Source organism: Spermophilus citellus, assembly GCF_964194105.1.
Source record: "Spermophilus citellus genome assembly, chromosome: 15".
Lineage (NCBI taxonomy): Eukaryota > Metazoa > Chordata > Mammalia > Rodentia > Sciuridae > Spermophilus > Spermophilus citellus.
The window spans coordinates 58,199,593-58,225,730 of record NC_138195.1 but is presented as its reverse complement, the minus strand read 5'-3'; the positions used below and the strand labels follow the sequence as shown (position 1 = coordinate 58,225,730).

Sequence of the window (26,138 nt, the reverse complement as noted above, 5' to 3'; positions counted from 1 at the left end):
GGACATATGTACTTTACACCTCTGTTCTTGGAGGATTTTACCTTCTGGTGTAGAGTTTGTATATAAAACAATCAGGGACTGATAAGTTTGTGACATTCAATGTAGTGGTACAACTCACCGAATAAGAGAGATCAGGGTGGAATAAAGGCGTTAGGAGAGGTTTGGGAAATGGGGTATGCATATGGCCTTGCTGTAGGGAGGATGCAGACAAGTCTAAAAGAAGAAAGAAAGGTCTTCTGGGTAGAAGGTAGAAGGAGATACAAGCAAATAAAAGAGGTCAAGTTTGCTAAGGGAAATGATAAGAAAGTGAAGAAACATGACAACTCAGAAGAATGAGGGTGCTTTAATGGGCTCTATTCTCCAGAAAAACTTCCTAGGAGTTTTAAGTCTGGGAACAGAAATTTGTGAGGTGAAGGAGGTAATAGATAATGCAGTGTTGGAATTTCCTTCCCATCTCCAAAGTCCCAGGGTGTCAGCTCTCAAATCTATTTCCCCTGAACAGAACCACTTCAAGGGAAGAGGATGGACCTCAATGTAGGATGGAACCCCACAGTGAGCTCAGGATTGCCCTCTGATGAGCTGTTTTGCCTTTCAGAGGGCAGACTTGGCCATCTCTGCCATCACCATCACCCCGGAAAGGGAGAGCGTTGTGGATTTCAGCAAGCGGTACATGGACTACTCGGTGGGGATTCTGATTAAGAAACCCGAGGAGAAAATCAGCATCTTCTCCCTTTTTGCACCATTTGATTTTGCGGTGTGGGCCTGCATCGCGGCAGCCATTCCTGTGGTTGGTGTGTTGATATTTGTGTTGAACCGGATACAGGCCGTGAGGGCTCAGAGTGCTACCCAGCCTCGACCTTCCGCTTCTGCCACCCTGCACAGTGCCATCTGGATCGTCTATGGAGCCTTTGTCCAGCAAGGTACCTTCTTGGCTTCCTGATGTCTGAATAATGCCAGGGGCCTGGAAGAACTTATCCATTGGCAAACTGTTGAGATGCATTTCACCAGTCCTTTTAAATGCAATCTTATTTAAGCTCTCTAGGACAGTGCTAATACCTTGCTGCACCCAATTCCTCTAAGTAATATCAGATAGAAATTAAATGAAATGACAAGAAGGAACTCAACTTCAAGTCCTGATTCTCTACTTTAGATAAAATTAACTTCGGAGTTCTGCTTTGCACTTTTTCCCCCTCCTACATTAGATGATTGCTATGCACATGAGGCTGTCAAATGAAACTCTGAAGCTTGCTTAAATTTGAAGCCTTAATGGAAAAAAAAATCACAGTTGTGTTGCAATCATTTAAGCAGTACTCCAGCCATTCTTGAGATATGAAGTCTCCGATCTTTGAGAGGTCTGGATAGCACTTCTATCCAGCAGTGAGTTATAGGATTTTGCAATTTCGACTGGAAACGACAAATTGCAAAGTTCTTAATGTAAGTCTTGGCCCTGTTTGAACCATGGCAAAAGCTTTGCAAGGTTATATAAGGAGAATAGGCAGGGAGAAGCTTTCTTTTGCTATCACCTAAGGGACCAAAGAGAAATAATTGGCCTCAAAGAGGCAGCTTCTTACTGAAAGTTACATGCAATGATTTCTGAGAATCCTAGGAAAAAAAAATCATCTAGCGAGGGCTGAATATTAATAAAAGTGATATGGTATATCTCATTTCTCTGGTTTAAAAGAAAGCTGGGAACCCTCCAGGTTGGAAGTAATTCTATATTTACAGAATTCCTAGAGTCTGCTCTATGTGACTTTGAAATTGCAAAGGGACCTCACAGGTTTCAGCCCTGGAAGTGCTTTCCACTGTGAGGCAGAATCTTCTAACTGGAAGATTTTGATGTTCAGAATTCTATCCTTGGTGTTTTGACAAACTTCCCATCACTAGAGGCCAATCCTAACTTTTCTGTCTTTTGTGGTCCTCTGTCCCTTTCTAAGATTGGTGGCTCTAGGATCCTTTCCTAAAAGGAAATGCCCAGCTGGCAGTCACTCCCCTGATCCCCAGAGCATCATCAGTACCAGTCTGTGTCCCTGGCCACAGGGGGGAGCATCTCCCTGGATATGGGAGTCAGCGTGGAAGCACTGGCCAATCCACTCTGCCTGCCTCCTGCAGGTGGGGAATCTTCCGTGAACTCCGTGGCCATGCGCATAGTGATGGGCAGCTGGTGGCTCTTCACCCTCATCGTGTGCTCCTCCTACACAGCCAATCTTGCTGCCTTTCTCACAGTGTCCAGGATGGACAATCCTATAAGGTAAGTCTGTTCCTCCTCAATCTGGGAGCATCCGCTCTGAAATGCCTTAAAAGCTTATAACTCTGTTGAGGGTAGCCTTGTGTCATAGAGAACCTGGAGGCAGAGGTAGACTCAGATTCCAAAATGGCAATTGGATGATCAGAATATATAGTGCAAGAGAAGAGCTTCTTTCTTGTATTTTATTTCTGCACACTTACATAAATGTATAAAATCATGAAATAATATCCGTCTGAACATTTAAATACTGCTTACAAAACTAATAAATCAAAACATTAAAATTATCAAATTAAATTTCCTCAGACATTTAAACATTGATTGCAAACTCATTTAATCAAAAATTTTACCAACATTTAGTTAAAATTAATTAAAATCACAAGTCTAATATATTTTTCAAATATTCAAACATCTTAAATTAGAACACTTATTTTTGCTTGCATTCACAAAATTATTATTCAAATTGGCTAAATTTTCCCTCCGTTTTTCTTACAAAATGTTAAAACTATGGCATAAAAGAATGAATTTAATATACTGAAATAACACTTGGGAATGATTTTATTTTATGATCAGATTCCCAAATATTGTGTTAATTACAAAGAACTTGGAAAGTGAATGTGCATTAGATACGTGGTCGCCAAATGACTATAGGAAATGACCTTTTCTGCATTTTACTGGGTTCAATATTGGCTTCAATAATATCTCTCGCTTGAGCCCTGTTGTGGTTTTCAGAGTTCCTGCCTTTTGTAGCATCTCCTTGAATCCATCATATGTGATATAATGTTGTCCTTGCTGTCATCACACTGGTCCTTTGGATGGGTAGCTTTATCAAGTCACCCATACTCACTGGCTTCTATGGCTCCCAACTGCCTGTTTAAAAGAGTTCAAATTCCTAGATTATGATTTGATAACCAATATGATATTATCCTATATCTTTATTTGATAGACATTTTTACTGAGATAATTATATATTCACAAGGAGTCATAAGAAGTAACCCAGTGAGGTCTCCTAAGATCTTTTATGTAGTTTTCCCCAATATAGCATTTTGCAAAATTCTGTATTATATGTATTACATTATACATCATATTGCATACATTACATATCATAACTAAGATATTGACACTATACATTTGACTGATTTCATTCATATTTTGCTTTACTTTTACTCTGTGTGTGTGTGTGCATGCAGGTGTGCCTGTATTTGGTTCTGTATAAACTTGTGTGTCCACTATCACAGTAAAGACACTGAAGAGTTCCATCACTCTAAGGGAAACTTGCTTAATGCTTTGATAACCACACCCACCTCCTTACCATTTCTTTCTCTCCCACCAGGTCCCTTACCCCTGGCAACCAGTGGTCTTCCTACATTTCTAAAACCTTGTCATTTCGAACTTTATATAAATGGAATTATACCTTTCAGCTGTGAATGTTTCACTCAGCATAGTTCCTTAGAGATTAATCCAAGTTGTTGTGTATATTCACAGTTCATTGCTTTTTATTGATGAGTAGTATCCCATGTACCCACAGCTTGTTAAACCATTCACCCGCTGAAAGACATCTGGGTTGTTTGCAGTTTGGGGCAATTATGAATAAAGCTGATATGAGTGTTTGTGTGCAGGTTTTTGTGCAAACATGTTTTCACTTACATGCAATGAATACCCAAGAGCTCAATTGCTAGGTTGTATGATAATTGATAAGTTTTATAAGAAACTCCAAAGCTGCATTCCAGAATGTACCATTTTACATTTCTGCCAATGATATAGTCGTTATCTTATTTCTCTGCATCTTTGCCAGCATTTGATGTTGTCACTATTTTTCATTTTACTATTTTGATAGGTATGGAGTGAAAGCTCATTTTGTTTTTAATTTGCATTTCTCTAATGACTGATGATGTTCAATACCTATTCATATGCTCATTTGCTTCAGTGAAATATTTTTTGTAGTTTTCCTATTTTCTAATTGGTTTGATGATTTCTGTTGAATTTTAAAATTTCTTTATACATTTTTGATAGTAGCGCTTTGCCATATTTGTGATTTCCAGGTATTTTCTCCCACTCTGTAGCATGCCTTTCCAATTTAACAGGGCTTTTCACAGGAAGAAAAGGCTTCAATTTCAATGAGATTCTATTTAGAAATTTACTCTTTCATAAATCATGCTTTTTGTGTCAAGTCTTTGGCCTGAGACTCTGAAGATCTCCTCTTCCTACCACCCAAAAATGTTTGTTACACTTTTCATGTCCATGTACAATCAGTTCTGAATTAATTTTTGTTTAAAAACTGAGGTTTAGATTGAAGGTGTTTTTTTTGTTGTTGTTGTTGTTGTTGTTTGTTTGTTTATGGATACCCAAATACTCCAATGCCATTTGTTGAAAAGGCTATTCCCAATGTAGAAACTATGAAGTAATTACTAAAAAGAAGCTAAGAAACATTATTATTGCCTACATGCTTATCCTTTAGTGTGTGTGTATGCATGAATGTGGTACAAATCTGTATTATAGTCGGTGTTCTCTAAAGGAACAGAATCAAGAGGAAGTATGAATATAAAAAGGGGATTTATTAAATTGGCTTACACAATCAGAAGCTGGATAGTCCACAATGGCCATCTGCAGGCTGGAGAACTGGAGGAACCAGTAGCTCTAAAGTTCAAGAGACTGAAGCCTCAGAACAAGAGGGATCAATGGTGTAACCCCAGTCCAAGCCCAAAAGTTTCTGGAAACTCCCTGGAGAATCACTGGCAGAGTCTGCTTTGGAAGAATGGAGGAGCAAAGAGTCTGATATCCTCAGTTACAGTAGCCTTTCAAGAAGAATCAAGCTTGCATTGGCTGCTGCTTCCTTGTTCTTCCAAATTTTATTCCTTCTAAACTTCCAACCCGTTGGACAATACTGCCCACACTTAGGGAGGGTCTCCACTTCAGTTCCCTATCCCACATGCCCATCATTACTGGATATACCTTCATTGACATACCCAGAAGCCTCTTAATCTTAGATATCTCTTAATCCAATCAAGTTGACAATTCAAATTGACCATTACAGAACCTTTAAGATTTACTGTCTTAGCAAATCTCAAGTAAAAAATACAGTATTATTAGCTATAGTCACCATGCAGTACATTAGATCTTCAGAGCTTATTCACCCTACCTAAAGAAAAGTCTGTGCCTATTCCACTTCCTGCCCCTAGTTGCTGGCAATCACCATTTTACTCTCTATTTATATGACTTCAACTTTCAGATGCCACTTTTAAGTGAGATCAAATAGCATGTTTTTCCATGCCTGGTTTGTTTAATTTAGCATAATGTCCTCTAGGCTCATCTACGTTGCTACAAATGACATTTTACAAACACACACATATACTTCTTTCATATACATATGATTATAGATAACTACATATATATGTTAATGTGATTACATATATATCACATTTTCTTTTTCCATTCATTCATGGATGGAAACTTAGTTTGGTTCCATATCTTGGCCATTGTGAATAATGTTTCGGAAGTGCAAATATCTCTTCAAATATTGATCTTCAAAATATTGACTTATTTTCATTTGGATATAAGCTAAGAAATGAGATAACTAAAACATAAGTAGTTCTATATACTTTATAAGGAAACTCTGTAACATTTTGCATAATGGCTGTACCAATTTACATTCTCACACATAGTGTACAAGTGTTCCTTTTTCTATATCCTAGATGTCATTTTTTGTATTTTAGCTTCTTCATAAGAGCCATTCTAATAGGTATAAGATGATAGCTCATTGAGGTTTTGATTGTATTTATCTGATAACTAGTAATATTGAACATTTTTTTGTGTAACTATTGGTATTTGTATATGTTTTGAGAAATGTCTATTCAGGTCTTTTGCCCAATTTTAATTAGGTCATTTTCTTGCTATTGAATTGTTAGTTATATATTATGGATATTAATGCATTATCAGATATATGATTTATAAATATTTCTCCCTTTACATAGATTGTTTATTCACTCTGTAGACAGTTTGCTGGGTAGAAGATTTTTAGTTTGATGGAATTTTTTTCTTTTTTGGTCTATTTTTGCTTTTGTTGTCTATACTTTTGGGATCATATCTAAAAAAGTCATTGCCCAGACCAACACCAAAATCCTTACTTACCCTTTATATTTTCCTTTGGAAGGTTTATGGTTTTAGGTCTAGGGATAAGTCTTTTATTCATTTTGATTTAATTTTTACATATGGTGTAAGATGAGATTCTATTTTCTTTCTTTTGCAACTGGATGCCCAGTTTGTTCCGTGCCTTTTAATGAAAGCTATTTGCCCCATTGTATGTTTTTGGCAACTCTGTAGAAGATCAATTGATTGTAACCACATTGGTAGGTTGCATTTTTCTAGGAATTCACCCATTTCTTGTAGGTTATTCATTTTATTGGTGTATAATTGTTCACAGTTATCTCTTATGACTGTTGTACTTCTGTGGTATCAATTATCTCCATTTTCATTTATTTTATCTATTTGACTTTTCTTTTTTTCATAGTATAGCTAAAGGATTGTTAATTTTATTTTTTGAAAAAGCAATTTTTTAGTCTCATTGATCTTTTCTATTGATTTCCTAGTCCCTCTTTCATTTATTTCTGTCCTGATCTCTATTTTCTTCTTTCCAATAAATTGGAACTCATTTTGTTCTTTTTCCTTTTCCAGTTCTTGGAGTTTTTTAGCTACAGATTTAGGTTTTTACTAGAGGTCTTTCTTTGTTCTTGATCTAGTTTTTATCTCACCATTAACTTCTCTCTTGGAGCTGTTATTGCTGCATCCCATAATTTTTGTTCTGTTGTGTTTCCATTTTCACGTGTCTCAAGATATTTTTAAAAACATTTCTTTGTTTTTCATCTTTGACCCACTGACTGTTCAGGGGTATGGTATTTAATTCTGTTCTTAGGTTTGCTTTGAGCATTATAGTTATAGTCTCTTCTGGATTGATACAAACTTCATTTAAATGTTGCATAAAACTGTGCTTCTTTATTTCTGTTTCATCTCCATCATTTTAGTTCTTGTTTAAAATTGTTGGATGAAACACCATTTTATTATGTTTTCTTTTTTCTTTTGTATTTGTATATGTATATGTACATGTTTATTTTTTTCCTTTTTCATCTTGAGGCTTGGGTATTTGCTTTCCTTCCCAGTTCCTCCCAGTAGATCCTATTGTCTGTCAGATGACCCTATAGTTAGCCAGTTAATTGTACAGGTTAAAAGTTAGCCTGTCAGGGCTCAAACTTTTGTTGTTGTTGTTTTCTTGTCAATTGAGAAGCAATTAATCACCTCATGTCTCATTTTTTTCATTAAAGGATGATAACTTCTTACCTCACAAAGCATAGAGAATTCTGCACATGGTACACCTAATGGTTTTTGAGTGAACTTATTTATTTTTAAGTGAATCTTTCAGTTTTGCTTTCATTAGTTTTTTTAATCCATCACCATGATTTTCATTTCTTTTGAATCTTCTACTTAGTACTATTTTTAATATAGTTTTTAGTATATGGACCTAATACCTTTATTTATTTATTTTTATGTGGTGCTGAGGATAGAACCCAGTGCCTCTCACATGCTAGGCAAGTGCTCTACCACTGAGCTACAACCACAGCCCCTGCTTAGTACTATTTTAACTTCTATCCTAGTTAACATGCCAGAAATTGACTTGTCTGTTTGCATCCGAGTCCAACTTTTATTTCTATCAGATTTTGCCTTATGTATATTGTAACTCACAATTTCAGTAAGATTCTATTCTTTATCAATAAGGAATTGTCATTTTCAAATTAATGTTATATAACTCAAATCCTACTTTATTGAAAAGTGATATGACTCCTTTTGATTGTTATTTTTATGTGTTCCTTAAAAAAATATTTGGCATATTTGAATCACTGTGCTTTAGCTATTTTTCTTAAAATCAGCATTTGGTTTTGGATCCAATTTTATTAATCTTGTCTTACTAAGGAGAATGTTTAACCACTGGCAGTTATTGTAATATAAATATATTTGATATTTTATCATTTAACTTGTGCATTTCAAAGTATTTTAATGGAGTTTAGCATTCTGTTAACATTATTATTGAATGGTTCTCACCATCCCCCTTGGAGTCAAATATTTTCTTTTAGCCTTCAATAGCTTTCTTTAATCTTAAAAATATATGCACCTCTACATCTCTTTCAGAATCAACAGTGAAACCATACGTTCATCTCCTTCCTTATTTACGATGATGCCAGTGTAACTTTTTTGTCTTCTCTGTTTTCTACTCATTTAATAACTTTTGTTGATATAATATATTTTTAGATTCAGTTTACTACATGGTTCTTTCTTTTAGATCCTTTAAAAATAATTTAAGGCATCTGTAAGTTATATATTTGGCATTTATACTCTTTTATTTTATTCCACCCATATTTATGGTTAATATTTAGACTGAATTATATCTTTGAATGATTTTAATACTTGTTGAATGCTTCTTCACACAGTGATTTAGCCATTCAGTGCATTTTATTCATTTTGATTATTTTTGATAAGCTAGAGTCACTTTTTGAGCAATCTACCTTATAAAAGCAGTATAATTTCTAAGCATATCTGAGAATCTTTTTCTGTTGCTTTTACATGTGAATTAAAACTTAGCTGGGTATAATATTCTTGTGTCACAACTTTTCCTCTTAATATTCTGTAGAATCTCTCTGTGGGTAATACTATGGAGAAGCATGTGCTCACCGTTTCCTTCTCCACTCCTTTCTCCTTCCTCCCTTCCCCTTTCCTGTTCTTCTCCTTTCATCCTCCATCTCTTTCTTTCACTTCTTTTCTGTTTCCTCTTCTCTTCTTCCTCCTCCTCATCGACTTCTCCCTTTCTCCTCCGGTTCTCCTTCTCCATTTGTTTCTTCCTCTCTTCCTCCTCTATTTCTTCTTCCCCTGTCATATGCTTTCTCTTTTGTAATTTAAAAAGTTCCACCAATATTCATTAAAGAGTCTGTGTGCCATTAATTCTGCTTAGAATTCTGTGAGTCATTTTTATATGCAAAAAACAAACTTGGGCTTTGGCTCAGTAATTTTGTCATCTAGTGAGTCTTTTTCATATTATTTCTATCCCATTTACCCTTATCTTGTTTCCAGGAACATTAACTCTTCCTCCAAATCTATTAAACTCTCTCTCTCTCTCTCTCTCTGATGGCTTTCAATTCATCTTCTTGTTCTTTTTTTTTCATTCTGGGGGAGTTTCTCAGTTTGTCTTCTGTGTTTCTGATGAGATCTCCTCTAGTCTTCATATGCCTCTCAGCAGTGTTAATGACTAGATGAATTCTACTTATGTATTTAAATTTCCCCTTTGTTCTTTCTCCCTCTCACTCTTCTAGTACATCTTTTATTTCTCAGCCACAGTTTTATGGACTTCATTTTTAATTTTGCTATAGAGGATCCTTGATATAGTGGATGTACCTTTCAGAAAATAAAATATTTTCTAAAATCTTACATTTTCTCTAGCATATGTTTTTCCAACACTTTATTCTTCACTTTATTCTTCTGCCAAATTTGTATATTATCTCTTTTATGTGAAACTTTTCTTTATGTCTCCATGTTGTCTTTGTTGGGTAGTTTCCTTCGCTATTTGGTTTCCTTAGATTTCTTTCCCTGGTCAGGCAGCAAGGTTCTCCTTGGATCTCCTAGCAGTAAACCTGGCTGCTGTTAGAGTCATCCTTTCCAATCTTAACCTGAGTTTGTGAGTACAGGTGAATACTATGATATACATTGCCACAACTAGTACTGTAACTGGTGGAAAATTTTCCTTTTGAGCTTTTTGCTTCAATCACAAACTTTCTGTCTCTAACATTCTGATTGATCCAGCCTTTACAGTAGTTAAAAAAAAGTCACAATGTAGTTTTTCCTAACCTCCTCCATGCCATTACTATTTTCTACAGTTAACAGACAAAGTACTAGTTGTCAAAGACAAATGCAATGAACTGCATACCTTACCCAGCAGTGCCAAGAGGAACCCAGGGGCTTTCCATTGTTACTACTTTAAACTTCTTTTTCTCTGTGGATATAAAAGGAAATCCATTTGAGATGATACATTTTCAAAGTAAGATAAATTTGAGTTTCTCATAATTTTCTGCTCTTCCCTTCAGAAATCTCTCAAAGTGTCTGATAATGGGTAGCATTTTTTTTTTGTTGTTGTTCATGATACATGATTCCCTGTAGCTTAAAACATTGTTTGGTCATTTCAGTAGATATCTGACAGGATAGATATTTGTTCTTCTTTGTTAGCATCTTTCTTATTAACCCAAGGAATCTTCAACCTTAAAGTTTCACACTAATATATGACCATTTGATAATAATTATATTCCAACCTATCCATATCTATGGTTCATAATGACTGTCCTAGTATTTTGAACTTCCTTAGAAGGCACAGAAAATCCTTGCATCCAAGAGAGTATAAAATCTCCTAAAGGACAAGGATGTACTTAACAATTACTTTAAGCAATTTTTACCTTTTTGTTTGGAATAGGTTCACTCATGGAGGAGGGCATATCTCACTTTTGATTCACTCAAAATCTTTGAAATTTACTTTCATCTTTATGACAATTACTAATAGATATTCACCTGTTACCATGATGACAGCAGTCATTTGAAAAAGTTGGCATTGACAAGTCACTGGACACCACAGGCAACTTACTTTTTTCTTTCTTTCTTCCTTTTTTCTTTTTCTGTACAGAGGATTGAACTCAGTGGCACCTTACCATAGAGCTATATCTCCAGCCCCTTTTATTTTTAATTTTGATACAGGGTCTCACTAAGTTGCTCGGGATGGTCTTGAACTTGTGATTTTCCTGCCTCAGCCTTCTGAGGTACTGGGATTACAAGAGAGCACCATCCTGCCCGATTTAGGCACCTAATTTCATCAATGCTTGCACTTAGAAAATGTTGTGGCTAAAAATCCTTTTTTGAGTAGCATTCTCCATTCAGAGGGATCACATTCAGAGGATGTTGGAAAGCAGGGGCGTTGTGACTCAGACAACACAGTGCAGCTGTCATGAGCATAGACCCTGAAAATTCATTGGATCCAAATCCTCTTTTCCTCTTACTAGCTGCATGATCTTGTAAAAATCATTTAACATCTCTTTTCTTATCTATACATAGGAGGAAAAAGTAAGATCTCTCTCACAGGATTAGGGCTCATAAAATAACCTGGAATAGGAATAGAGCCATAGAAATATAAAATATGATTGCTTATTGCAGTTGCTGATGAGGACCTTGGTAGTTCAGGAAACTGGAATTGGAGTTCCTGTGGCTGAGGCAGCTTGGCTAGGAGATGTGGAACTGAAGATGATAGTGTAGTGACTGGGTGCTCCATTGTGGGACTGGGACCAACCAGCTGGATGACGTTAGTCACCTGACCTTTCTTATACATTGTTTCTATATGGGCAACTTAGGGAGACCGAGGTAAATGTCAATGTAAGGCACTTGTTCATTTGCTTACTAAATTTGTAAACATCAGATTTGTAAGTTAAAATAATCAAATGCTTCCTACAGGTAAATCCTTTTAGTCAGATAAAGGGAGATAAGTAATCTGTAAACACACTTTTGTCTCATGCCCACAAATCCACATGACTTTGTGGGTGGGGGCCCAAAATCTGAATTCAACGTAGTTTTCCTTCTATTCATCTCGATGTAAAGATATAATCTTTATGCACACAGAACTTGCTGTAAACTTTTTTATTTTAAATGTTGTAACATTATTTGCAGATGTCTTGTGATAGGCTATAAATCTAGATGGCCTTGGGTTTGGTAATGACTTCTTTAACACAACGGCACAAACATAATATATAAAAGAAAACATTGATAAGTTGGACTTCATGAAAATTTCAAACTTTTGTTAAAGACTCTTAAGGAAATAAGAAGACCAGTCACAGACTTGGAGAGTCTTTGGAAATTACATATAAAATAAATGACCCCTACCCAAAATATACCTAAAACTTCTTAAAATGTCAACAAAAAGAAAAACAACTCATTTAAAATGAGCCAAATATCTAAACAGATACCTCACCAAAGAATACATTCAAATGGCAAGCAAGCATATGAAAAGATGATTAGCATTATATGTCATTAGAGGACTGCAAAGTAAAACAACAATGGCATACCACAAAACACTTACTAGAATGGTCACAGTTCAAAGAACTGACAATACCCAATGCTGGTGAGGATGTGAAGCAACAGTAATCCTTATTCATTGCTTGTGATCTAGAACCTGTGGGAGACAGTTGGGCAGTTTCTTACAAAACTGTTACTGAATGATATAGCGGTCACATTCCTTGGTATTCCCCTAAGTTAGTTGAAAGCATAACCATAGGAAAATATGTATGTGGATCTTTACTATAACTTTAATCATAATTCTCCAAATGTGGAAACAACTAAGATGTTCTTTAATAGATAAATGGATCAATAAACCGTGGTACATTCGGATGATGAAATATTATTCAGCACTAGAAAGAAAGAAGCAATCAAGACATGAAAAGACATGGAGAAAACTTAAGTGTACATTGATAAGTGAAAGTCTTATGATAAAAAGAAATATATAGGGGCTGGAGTTGTAGCTCACTGTAAAGCACTTGCCTTGCAAGAGTGAGGCACTGGGTTAGATCCTCAGCACCACATAAAAAAATAGTAATAATAATAAATAAAGATATTTTAAAGAAATATATGTTTTCTTTTAATATTTTTTAAAATTATTTATTTATTTTTGCATTATAATTATTTTAATATTTGTATTAGTACATTATAGTTATATATAATAGCAGTTCATTTTGATATAATCATACATTCATGGCATATGATTTACTTCACATTTATCTCTAGCACTTTCTCTCTTTCTACCTCATGCCTCCCCATGTTCCCCTTCCTATACTCTACTATTTATTTAATGTTGCTTTTAATTGGTGCTTTATAGATGGATATAAGGTGATATTCACTGTCTCATATTCGTATATGTAAATAGCATAATTTGGTCAATTTCATCCCACCATTCCTTCCTCTCTTGTCCCTTCTCTTTCCCTGTCTCCTCTTCCTATATTCCACTGATGTTCCTTATATTTCTATAGGATTCTCCCCTCTTTTCCCCTTATTTTGGTCTAGCTTCTACTTTTTTTGTTTCTTAAAAATTTTTATTTGTTCTTTTTAGTTATACATGACAGTAGAATGTATTTTGACATATTTAACATACATGGATTATAATTCCCAGTTCTTGTGGTTGTATATGATGTGGAGTGTCTATTCATATGTTAACATAGGAAAGTTATGTTTGATTTATTCTACTGTTTTTCCTATTCCCATCCCCCTTCCTTTCCCTTCATTCCCCTTTGTCTAATCCAATGAACTTCTATCCCGCACGCTTTTTGTGTGTTAGAATCTTCGTATCAAAGAGAACATTTGGCCTTTGGTTTGGGGGGATTGGCTTATTTCACTTGGCATGATAGTCTCCAGTTCCATCCATTTACCAACAAAAGGCATAACTTCATTCTTCTTTGTGGTGGAGTAATATTCCATTGTGTATATATACCACATTTTCTTTATTCATTCATCCATTGAAGGACACCTAGGTTGGTTCCAAAGCTTAGCTATTGGGAATTGAACTGCTATAAACATTGATGTGTCTGTGTCACTATAATATGCTAATTTTTAAGTCCTTTGGGTATATACTGAGGAATGGGATAACTGGGTCAAATGGTAGTTCATTCCACATTTTCTGAGGAATCTTTATACTGCTTTCCATAGTGGTTGCACCAATTTGCATTCCTATCACTAATGTATGAGTGTACCTTTTCCCTCACATCCTCACCATCATTTATTGTTACTTGTATTCTTGATAATTGCCATTCTGATTGGAGTGAGATGAAATCTCAGTGTAGTCTTAATTTGCAGTTTTCTAATTTCTAGAGAAGGTGTTGTACATTTGTTGGCCAATCATATTTCTTCTTGTGTGAAGTGTCTATTCAGTTCCTTAGCCAATTTATTGATTGGGTTATTTGCTTTTATGGTGTTGAGTTTTTTGAGTTCTTTATATATCCTGGAGATTAATGCTCTTTATTTGAGGTGCAGGTGGCAAAGATTTTCTTCCATTCTGTAGGCTCTCTATTCACATTCTTGATTGTTTGCTTGGCTGTGAAGAAACTTTTTAGTTTGATACCATTCCATTTATTGATTCTTGATTTTACTTTTTATGCTTTTGGAGGCTTGTTGAGGAATTTGGTTCTTAAGCTGACATGATGGATATTTGGGCCTGCTATTTCTTCTAGTAGGCGCAGGGTCTCTGGTCTAAATCATAGGTCCTTGATCCACTTTGAGTTTTGTGTAGAGTGAGAGATATGGATTTAATTTAATTTTGCTACATATGGATTTTTAGTTTCCCCAGAACCATTATCTTTTCTGCAATGTATGTTTATGGTGCCTTTGTCTAGTATGAGATGACTATATTTATGTGGATTTGTCTTTGTGCCTTCTATTATGTAGCAGTGGTCTTTGTTTTGGTGCCAATACCATGCCATTTTTGTTACTATATCTCTGAAATATGATTTAAGGTTTGGTCTTTTGATGCCTCCTGCTTCATTTTTCTTACTAAGGATTGCTTTGGCTATTCTGGCCCTCTTATTTTTCCAAATGAATTTCATGAGTGCTTTTTCTATTTCTATGAAGAACCTCATTGGTACCTTCCGTTTATGAGAGGAAACATTTGACCTTTGACTTTCTGAATCTGGCTTATTTCACTTAGCATGATGGGTTTTAATAATGCCTACGTCAAGGTTTTAAAAGGTATTTATGTGGATTAAGTGGGGAATAATATGAACTGGCCAGGGATATATGGATCAATTTCTTCATGGAGACTGAATTTAAAGGTTGTTCATGCATGAACCATTGTCATTTTGGATGTGAAGATTCTGCTTTTTAAAATTAACATATGAATAAGCACCCTAACCAGTGATAATAAGTAATTGGATCTGATCTGAATTTAGACTTGTGTTTTGATAGCACAGTATTTTATACGTTCTAATTTGAATGTTTTGGGTGGTCTTTTTGCTTATTAGATTTCCCGTTTCCACTACTCTCTCTTTACTGGCTTCACAGTCTCACATACCTGTCACATGCCATTGGGCATTCAGGTTTGTAACCTCTTATACAGAAGACGTGAAAGACTCTGTGAGTTAGCAAGTACCATAAATCATACAACAGCATCACTTAGGTATGAAGTGGAATCTCAGGGCTCATCTCAGATCTCCTAAGTCAGAGTTTGTATGTAAATAGATCTCCAAGTGATTTAATTTATATTTAGCTTGGAAATCAGAGCTTCTATTTATTAAAAAAACTTGAAATGATTGGCTATATCTTGCAAAATGTATTTTAACAGAACATCAATTCCTGCCTTTGAGGCACCACAAACTGGAAAAGGAAGGTGGTGCATATTAATGTACTCATGAAAAGATATTGTGGGAGTTTCTCTAAACACCTTGATGGAGTAACAGGTATGGGACTTGACCTTCCATCATTAACAATTATAACACTAGAAAAATATGCTCTATAGAAGCTTTTTAAGCTTAAAGGCACAGATGGATTAAGAGCAAAGTAAAAAATATATCATGCAAATTGGAAGCATAAGAAAGGTTTATAAAGTAGACTTTATAACATACAGCATTACAAGGGAAATCAAAGGGCATTGCATAATGATAAAAGGAATAATTTTTACCAGAAAGACAACAATTCTATATCTATGAAGATTTATTCTATATATTTGTATATACCAAACTTTTTTTTATTGGTTGTTCACAACATTACAAAGCTCTTGACATATCATATTTCATACATTAGATTGAAGTGGGTTATGAACCCCCCAATTTTACCCCAAATGCAGATTGCAGAATCACGTCGGTTACACATCCACAATTTTACATAATGCCCTATTAGTAATTGTTGTATTCTGCTACCTTTCCTATCCCCTACTATCCCCCCTCCCCTCCCCTCCCATCTTCTCTCTCTACCCCATCTACTGTAATTCATTTCTCTCCTTGTTTATTTTCCCATTCCCCTCACAACCTCTTATATGTAATTTTGTATAGCAGTGAGGGTCTCCCTTCATTTCCATGCAATTTCCCTTTTCTCTCCCTTTCCCTCCCATCTCATGTCTCTGTTTAATGTTAATCTTTTCTTCCTACTCTTCCTCCCTGCTCTGTTCATAGATGCTCTCATTATATCAAAGAAGACATTTGGTATTTGTTTTTTAGGGATTGGCTAGCTTCACTAAGCATAATCTGCTCTAGTGCCATCCATTTCCCTGCAAATTCTATGATTTTGTCATTTTTTATTGCTGCATAGTACTCCATTGTGTATGCATGCCACATTTTTTTTATCCATTCATCTATTGAAGGGCATCTGGGTTGGTTCCACAGTCTAGCTATTGTGAATTGTGCTGCTATGAACATCGATGTGGCAGTATCCCTGTAACATGCTCTTTTAAGGTCTTCAGGGAATAGTCTGAGAAGGGCAATAGCTGGGTCAAATGGTGGTTCCATTCCCAGCTTTCCCAGGAATCTCCAAACTACTTTCCAAATTGGCCGCACCAATTTGCAGTCCCACCAGCAATGTACAAGTGTACCCTTTTCTCCACATCCTCGCCAGCACTTGTTGTTTGACTTCATAGTGGCTGCCAATCTTACTGGAGTGAGATGGTATCTTAGGGGGGTTTTGATTTGCATTTCTCTGACTGCTAGAGATGGTGAGCATTTTTTCATGTACTTGTTGATTGATTGTATATCCTCCTCTGAGAAGTGTCTGTTCAGGTCCTTGGCCCATTTGTTGATTGGGTTATTTGTTATCTTATTGTCTAATTTTTTGAGTTCTTTGTATACTCTGGATATTAGGGCTCTATCTGAAGTGTGAGGAGTAAAAATTTGTTCCCAGTATGTACGTTCCCTATTTACCTCTCTTATTGTTTCTCTTGCTGAGAAAAAACTTTTTAAATTGAGTAAGTCCCATTTGTTGATTCTTGTTATTAACTCTTGTGCTATGGGTGTCCTATTAAGGAATTTGGAGCCCGACCCCACAATCTGTAGATTGGAGCCAACTTTTTCTTCTATCAGACGCAGAGTTTCTGATTTGATATCAAGCTCCTTGATCCATTTTGAGTTAACTTTTGTGCATGGCGAGAGAAAGGGATTCAGTTTCATTTTGTTGCATATGGATTTCCAGTTTTCCCAACACCATTTGTTGAAGATGCTATCCTTCCTCCATTGCATGCTTTTAGCCCCTTTATTAAATATAAGATAGTTGTAACTTTTTGGATTAGTCTCTGTGTCCTCTATTCTATACCATTGGTCCACCCGCCTGTTTTGTTACCAGTACCATGCTGTTTTTGTCACTATTGCTCTGTAATATAGTTTGAAATATGGTATCGCTATACCGCCTGATTCACACTTCCTGCTTAGAATTGCTTTTGCTATTCTGGGTCTTTTATTTTTCCATATGAATTTCATGATTGCTTTATCTATTTCTACAAGAAATGCTGTTGGGATTTTGATTGGCATTGCATTAAACCTATAGAGAACTTTTGGTAATATCGCCATTTTGATGATGTTAGTTCTGCCTATCCATGAACAGGGTATATTTTTCCATCTTCTAAGATCTTCTTCTACTTCTCTCTTCAGGGTTCTGTAGTTTTAATTGTATAAATCTTTCACCTCTTTTGTTAGGTTGATTCCCAAGTATTTTATTTTTTTTGAGGATATTGTGAATGGAATATTTTTCCTCATTTCCGTTTCAGAAGTTTTGTCGCTGATATACAGAAATGCCTTTGATTTATGCATGTTGATTTTATATCCAGCCACTTTGCTGAATTCATTTATTAGTTCTAGTAGTTTCTTTGTCGACCCTTTTGGGTCTTCTAGGTATAGAATCATGTCATCTGCAAATAGTGATAATTTAAGTTCTTCTTTTCCTATTTTTATGCCTTTAATTTCTTTCGTCTGTCTAATTGCTCTGGCCAGTGTTTCGAGAACTATATTGAATAGAAGTGGTGATAGAGGGCATCCCTGTCTTGTTCCAGATTTTAGAGGGAATGCCTTTAACTTTTGTCCATTCAGAATGATGCTAGCCTGAGGCTTAGCATAGATAGCTTTTACAATGTCAAGGTAAGTTCCTGTTATCCCTAGTTTTTCTAATGTTTTGAACATAAAGGGATGCTGTACTTTGTCGAATGCTTTCTCTGCATCTATCGAGATGATCATATGGTTCTTATCATTAAGTCTATTGATGTGGTGTATAACATTTATTGATTTCCATATATTGAACCATCCTTGCATCCCAGGGATGAATCCTACTTGATCTTGGTGCACAATTTTTTTGATGTGTTTTTGTATTCAATTCGCCAGAATTTTATTGAGGATTTTTGCATCTAGGTTCATTAGAGATATTGGTCTGTAGTTTTCTTTCTTTGAGGTGTCTTTGTCTGGTTTCGGAATCAGGGTGATGTTGGCGTCATAGAATGAATTTGGAAGAGCTCCCTCTTTTTCTATTTCCTGAAATAACTTGAAAAGTATTGGTATTAATTCTTCTTTAAAGGTTTTGTAAAACTCCGCTGTATACCCATCCGGTCCTGGGCTTTTCTTGGTTGGTAGTCTTTTGATGGCTTCTTCAATTTCATCCATTGATATTGGTCTGTTCAGATTGTGTGTATCCTCCTGATTCAGTCTGGGCAAGTCATATGATTTAAGAAATTTATCGATGTCTTCACTATCTTCTATTTTATTGGAATATAGGTTTTCAAAATAATTTCTAATTGTCTTCTGTATTTCTGTAGCATCTGTTGTGATATTGCCTTTTTCATCCCGTATGTTAGTAATTTGAGTTCTCTCTCTTCTTCTCTTCATTAGCATGGCTAAAGGTCTGTCGATCTTACTTATTTTTTTGAAGAACCAACTTTTAGTTTTGTTAATTTTTTCAATAGTTTCTTTTGTTTCAATTTCATTGATTTCCGCTCTGATTTTAATTATTTCTTGCCTTCTGCTACATTTGCTGTTGTTTTGCTCTTCCTTTTCTAGGGCTTTGAGATGAAGTTGAGCTCATTTATTTGTTGTTTTTTTCTTTTTTTAAGGAATGACCACCAGGCAATGAATTTTCCTCTTAAAACTGCTTTCATTGTGTCCCATAGATTCCGATATGTTGTGTCTGTATTTTCATTTATCTCTAAGAATTTTTTGATTTCCTCCTTTATGTCTTCTGTAACCCATTGATCATTCAGTAACATATTGTTCATTTTCCATGTGATGTAGGATTTTTCCTTCCTTCTTTTATCATTGATTTCCAGTTTCATTCCATTATGATCAGATAAAATGCATGGTATTATCTCCACCCCTTTATATTTACTGAGGATTGCCCTATGGCATAATATATGGTCTATTTTTGAGAAGGATCCATGTGCTGCTGAGAAAAAAGTATATCCATTTGATGATGGTTGATATATTCTATATATGTCAGTTAAGTCTAGGTTATTGATTGTGATATTGAGTTCTATAGTTTCTCTATTCAACTTTTGTTTGGAGGATCTGTCCAATGGTGAGAGAGGTGTGTTGAAGTCACCCATAATTATTGTGTTGTGGTCTATTTGATTCTTGAACTTGAGGAGAATTTGTTTTATGAATGTCGCAGCACCAGTATTTGGTGCGTAAATATTGATAATTGTTATGTCTTGTTGGTGAATGGTTCCTTTTAACAGTATATAATGACCTTCTTTATCCCTTTTGATTAACTTAGTCTTGAAGTCGATTTTATTCGATATGAGGATGGCCACCCCTGCTGGCTTGCGAGGACCGTGTGCGTGGTATATTTTTTCCCATCCTTTCACCTTCAGCCTGTGTATGTCTTTTCCAATCAGATGTGTCTCCTGGAGGCAGCATATTGTTGGATTTGTTTTTTTAATCCATGATACCAGCCTATGTCGCTTTATTGGAGAGTTTAAGCCATTAACATTCAGAGTTACTATTGATATATGGTTTGAACTTCCATCCATGTTTGATTGTTTATCCTTTTTTTAAAAAAATTTTAGTTTGTTTCTCCATGATTGTCTTTCTCCTCGCCCTCTGTCTTTACTGAGGCACTTCCCACTGATGGTTTTGGTTATTGTTTTTCATTTCTTCTTCGTGTAGTGTTTTGCTCAAAATGCTTTGCAATGCTGGTTTTCTGGCTGCAAATTCTTTTAATTTTTGTTTATCATAAAAGATTTTTATTTCGTTGTTATACCTGAAGCTTAATTTTGCTGGATACAGAATTCTTGGTTGGCATCCATTGTCTTTCAGTGTTTGAAATACATTGTTCCATGACCTTCTTGCTTTCAGTGTTTGTGATGAAAAATCCGTTGTTAACCTTATTGGTTTACCCCTGAATGTAATCTGTCTCCTTTCTCTTGTAGCTTTTAATATTTTCTCTTTGTTCTGTATATTGGCTATCTTCATAACAATGTGTCTTGTCGTTGGTCTACTGTGATTTTGTGTGCTCGGTGTCCTGTATGCATCTTCAATTTGTATATCTGTTTCCTTTTTTATTTCTGGAAAGTTCTGTAATTATTTCATTCAGCAGGTTACTCATTCCCTTGCTTTGAATCTCTGTACCTTCTTCTATCCTGATGACTTGTAAGTTTGTTTTTTTTATGTTATCCCATAACTCTTGGATGTTTTTCTCGTGATTTTTTCCAGCCTTTCTGAGTTGGCTAGACTCTTTTCAAGATGATATATTTTGTCTCCATTATCTGACGTTCTGGCTTCTCCTTGCTCCACTCTGTTAGTGATACTCTCAATTGAGTTTTTAATTTGGTTTATCGTATCCTTCATTTCTAGAATTATTGTTTGATTATTTTTTATAATCTCTATCTCCTGATAAAGATGCTTAACTTCTTCTTTTATCTGTTTATGGAATTCATTCTCAATGTGTTCTTTCGCTGCTTGAATTTGCTGTCTTGTATCCTCTTTAAGGTTGCATTCCATCTGTCTAAGGTGTTCCTTGAGTTCTTTATATGACCATTTTTCTGATGACTCTAGGTCCTCCTGAATATTTAGGCTGTCCTGCATTGTTTGTACTCCTTTTCTTCCTTGCTTTTTGAAGCTGTTCATGTTACTTCTTGTTCTGTTTGACTGCTGAGTTACTGTTTACTCCTATAAATTTATTTGATGCTGTAGCCGCAGGTTTCAATGAAGTTATCTCCTCCGCCGCATTCTGATGACGTCAGTTCTCTGCCATGGTGGTGTCTCTTGCAAATGGCGACAGTTCGTTTCCCTTTGCCGGGCGACCAATGCAACGGGTGGGTCCTTACTGTCTCTCCCAAGCCCCGTTTCAAACCTGTGGCCACTACCTATGAAGGCTCGGTAGGCATTTACCTCCGTAGGATGAGAAGGGCTGATCAGTTGTTTCAGCCGGATGGATTAGTGCTGAGTCACAGCTGTTTGTCTGCGGGAAGCAGGCGAACGGGAGCTTGAATTCAGCCGATCTGGGCTCAGTGTGTGTTCTGAGAGGCCCAGACTGTTCGCCCCAGATCCACGTCAGCTCAGCATTGCCTAGTGATCCATCTCCTGGCTCTCAGGGTTCTCAGCGTTCTCCTTGTGGTTTGTTTTCAGATTCTGCATAGCACAGACACCTTTATATGTATAATTTGGTTGTCCACTGCTGTGAGGTGATTAAGATTCTCCAGTATTTCTAAGTCTCTTATGTCATCAATATTATTGTTGCTGATATTCAGTATGGAGAGGGATTTTGCCAGAGAACGAAGAGTTCTTGGATCAAATATAAGCTTTTCTCCAAGGGGAAGCTTCTGACTCTCCAACACGAAGTTCTCTTAGTTCTTCCAATCCTTCCAAACCTTCTATGACAGCAATGTAATTGCCTCCCAGATGTCGCTCGCTAGACGAGTCTGGTCAGTACCTCTGGTTTGGTAAGTTTCGCCGGCCTCCGGCTCCTCAGCAGCCTGGGTGCAGTTGCCGCTATACCAAATTTTATGAGGTAAAATCTGACAAATATAATGGGAGTTTTTTCGAAGTAGAAAATTCTAAAGCAGTCGAATTTTAACCTCATTCTCTTAGAAACTGTCATAACAAGTAAACAAAAACCCATTAAGGCTATAGAAGATCTAAACAATATCATCAACTAGCTTGACATAGTTGACAGTTATGGAACAATTCACCCAAAAATTGCAAAATACACATTTTTTCAGCTATGCACAAAACATTCTCTAAGAAAGACCATTTGTTGAGTCACAGAGTTAAATTTTGATAAATTTCAAGAGAGTAATATCTTATAGTGTGTTCTTTCATCACAATTAAATTAGAGAACAATAAAAATAATCTAAGAAATCTAAGAAAATTTAAGTGAGATTTAAGTGGAACAATTCTAAATAACCCATGCATCAAAGAAAAAATACAAAAGAAAATTTTTAAATATTTCTAACTAAATAAAGAAAACACAGCAGATCAAAATCATGTAGCTTTATAGTTAAAATAGTGCTTGAAGGTAAGTGTATAGCTTTAAAGTCTATGTTAGAATAAAAAAATCTTTGTGCTTAAGTTCAAGATTTTTAGTTTCCCTCTTTAAAAATTGAACAAGCTTAACTAAATGTGATTTTGAAGAAATAAAGAAAATGTGTGCAATAACATTAAAAATTAGAAATGCTAAAAATTGGTTGTTTTATAAGTTTAATAAAGTTGATAAATCTCAAACAAGACTAATCAAGAAAAGGAGAGAGAACTGAAATTACCAGTATCAGGAATGAAAGTGGGAATTTTCTTATGTATCCTTTAGATAATAAGAGAATACATAAGACAATGTTAGAACAACTTTATGCCAACAATTCAGTACCTGAGATGAGATGGAAAATTTTCTCTCCAAACACACTTTGAAGGCAAACACGCATGAAATTCCAGGCCAGATGGCTTCACTGTTGAATGTATCCTACATACAAAGAAATAATACTAATAAACTCTTCCAGAAAATATAGCAGGAGAAAATAATTTTTAAAAAAATACATTTAATTAAACTAGCATAAGCTCAATATCAAAACAGAAAAAGAATATAAGAAAATTATGAAACCAATATCTCCCATGAACTTAGATTTAAAAATCCTCAATAAAATGTTAACAGGTTGAATTCAATAATATATATAAAAGCTAATACATCTTATGTTTCCATGACAAATAAACTTGTTTTAATATTTGAGAACAATGTACATAAGAAAATTTTAAAAAATCATATGATGATCTCAATTGATGCAGAAAAGCAAATGACAAAATCATTACCCATTCATGATTAAAATTAAATAAAAATGAATGAAGCTTCCACAACTCAAGAAAGGGAATCAGCAGAGTACTGACTACTAATGAATACTTCATGATGACTACTTCTCTCGACTACTTTTCTCCCAAGGTCAAGAACAGCATAGAAGAAGAGATTCTCACCTTAGCAACAAGCAATGAAAGAAAGAAATTGGCATATGAATTTGAAAGGAAATAAAAATGTATGTTATTGGGCATAGTAGTTTTTGTAGAAAATCCCAACCATCTAATAAACTTTAATATAACAAAAAGTTTTCATATGTTGGGGAAACAAAGTTACTATATCAAAAACAAACTTCTTGTATATATTTGTGACTAACAACTGGAAAACAAAAAAACAAAAACTCATCAGCTATAATAGTGTCAAAAACTATAATTTTACAGAATACATTTTCTAAGTGTGTGTAGAATTATACCCTGAATACTACAAAATGTTTAGAAATTAAGAAAAATTTTTTCTTATTTAGAAATTAAGAAAAATCTAAATAAATGGAGATGTGTCTAGTATTTATGGATTAGGAGATTCAGTGTTGTTGAGATGGTGTTTCTTCATAATTGAACCATAGATTCAATGAATTACTATCAAAACTCCAATAGATTTTTTAAAAAATAGAAATGACAAGATTAATATAAAATTTGGTAAATTTATCAAATTCATGTACAAATATGCTACAGTGAAATCCACTGTTCTGTATGAATATGCACCAAAATATTTTTACATAAATGAAAATGAGTAGGAATGATGAAAAGATTTTTTAAAATGAAAACTGAGCCCTATCTGATTTCAAGACGCTATAACGTGGCGGGGGCACTGTGCAGACTCTCTGTCGGGCTTTATCTGATCTCATTTTCTAGTACCCTTTCTTCTTCTGCTTCTGTCTGCTCCCTGAACATCATAGGCAGTTTCCTGATTTGTGGCCTTCACTTCAACAAGTCTACCTTTTCAGAACACTCTTCTCTCTTCATTTTACCTTGCCAATTCTGAATCATCCCTCCAGTCTCTGCTCAAATATCTCCTCCAAGTGACCTTCAATTTAAATAATCCCTCTTTATTTTTCTCTTGCATAGATTCCTAGGACTTTTTCTTTCTTAACAATAATAATATTACATTGTGCAGCTACATATTTATATACTTGCTTTAGTTTGGTATGCATCCATACCTCTAGATAATAAACTCCATGAAAGCAAAATTATGAAAATTAAGAGAGCAAAATTCATTGATGGATATTTGTACATGGACACAGCAGAATTTGGTAGATTTATAGATCCAAGGACTGAGTTGGTTTTCTTCTTTGAATAACTAATGCTTAACACTGCGCTCGACACTGTATACACCCAATATGTGTGTTAATTGGATGAATTGAATTACTGAAGAGAGACTTGTGCTTTTATGTCTATGTAGGATTAAGAACTTAAGCATCTTTCAAGACAGTATTTTACTCCGGGAGAAAAAGGTCTTTTCTTGGTTTCATATTTGTTTGAATTTGAATAAATACCTTTGGAAGGTAATGGATTGTGTATTCCTGAGGTCTGACTGTAATAGATAGGAAATCATGAATGTTTCTTTTTTTTCCCCCAAGGTACATTGGTCAATTTTTGTCAAATAGAGGCTAATCCCTGCAATAATTACTATTTATTACTGAACCAAATTCAGAGGTTATTTCATACATATGCTTTGTTTAATTTCATTTTTATTGATGCATTGTTTAATTTATGCTTTGTTTAATTTCATTTTATTGATGCATTATAGTAATATGTAATAGTTGGATTCATTATGCCATATTTGTATATGCACTAATTCCTCAGTCTCATTCCCCTTTTTCTTCAATTTCCCTCTCTCCTTCCTCTCCCTGATCCACTTGCTCAATTCTACTGATCCCCTCTTCTATTATTATTATTACCATTATTATTATTATTACCATTATTATTATTTAGCGCTTCATAATTATATATGAAAGCAAAATTCATTGATGGATATTTGTACATGGACACAGCATAATAGATTTCATTCCCAAGTATTATAAATGCTGAAGTCATGTGTTCTGTGCCCCCTATTCCTTGGGTCTTGCTCTATTTAAAACTCTGCATGCAAGGAGAGCTTGGCTTGGATTTTGTTTGCTTGTTTGTTTGTGGGTTTTATCTTTTTAATTTATTTTTAGCTTGAGGATAAATATTTATGTCAGGACACATCAGTGTCCTGCCGGGCAGTGTTGACAAGACACCTTGTTCTAAAGGTCACATTGGAGGTTTTCCACAATTTCTGATTTTTTAAATTCTTTTCATTCTTCTGTTGCTCTTGTATTAATAGATCCATTGGCATTGTGAGAAATTCAGTCTGCAATGTATGTACTGCTTCACATTTGAACAGTGAGATTCATTATGTGAAAGCATCCAGATTTTATAGCCGTGATAAGTCATCCCTAGGCACAACCTGGCTATAGAATTTGTATTCCTGTTCAGGCTTATGAATATACAATATATTAGTAAGAATTACATAGTTTGGGAAAGTTAGGTTCCTGAGGACCAAGCAGGTATTCAGCTCCTGGGATGGG

At 35.1% G+C, this 26,138-nt stretch overlaps 1 protein-coding gene across 1 annotated transcript in view; it reads left to right on the top strand.

The window, feature by feature from the left end:
• The window catches only part of GRID1 (glutamate ionotropic receptor delta type subunit 1), a gene marked incomplete at its 3' end in the record, with an annotated part of 735,049 nt that overhangs the window by 609,839 nt on the left and 99,072 nt on the right, over nucleotides 1–26,138 (top strand). Inside the window, exons 11-12 of the mRNA XM_081267356.1 lie at nucleotides 596–920; nucleotides 2,110–2,248. Of these exons, the coding sequence (XP_081123482.1) occupies nucleotides 596–920; nucleotides 2,110–2,248 (464 nt within the window). The remainder of the gene's footprint in view (nucleotides 1–595; nucleotides 921–2,109; nucleotides 2,249–26,138) is intronic.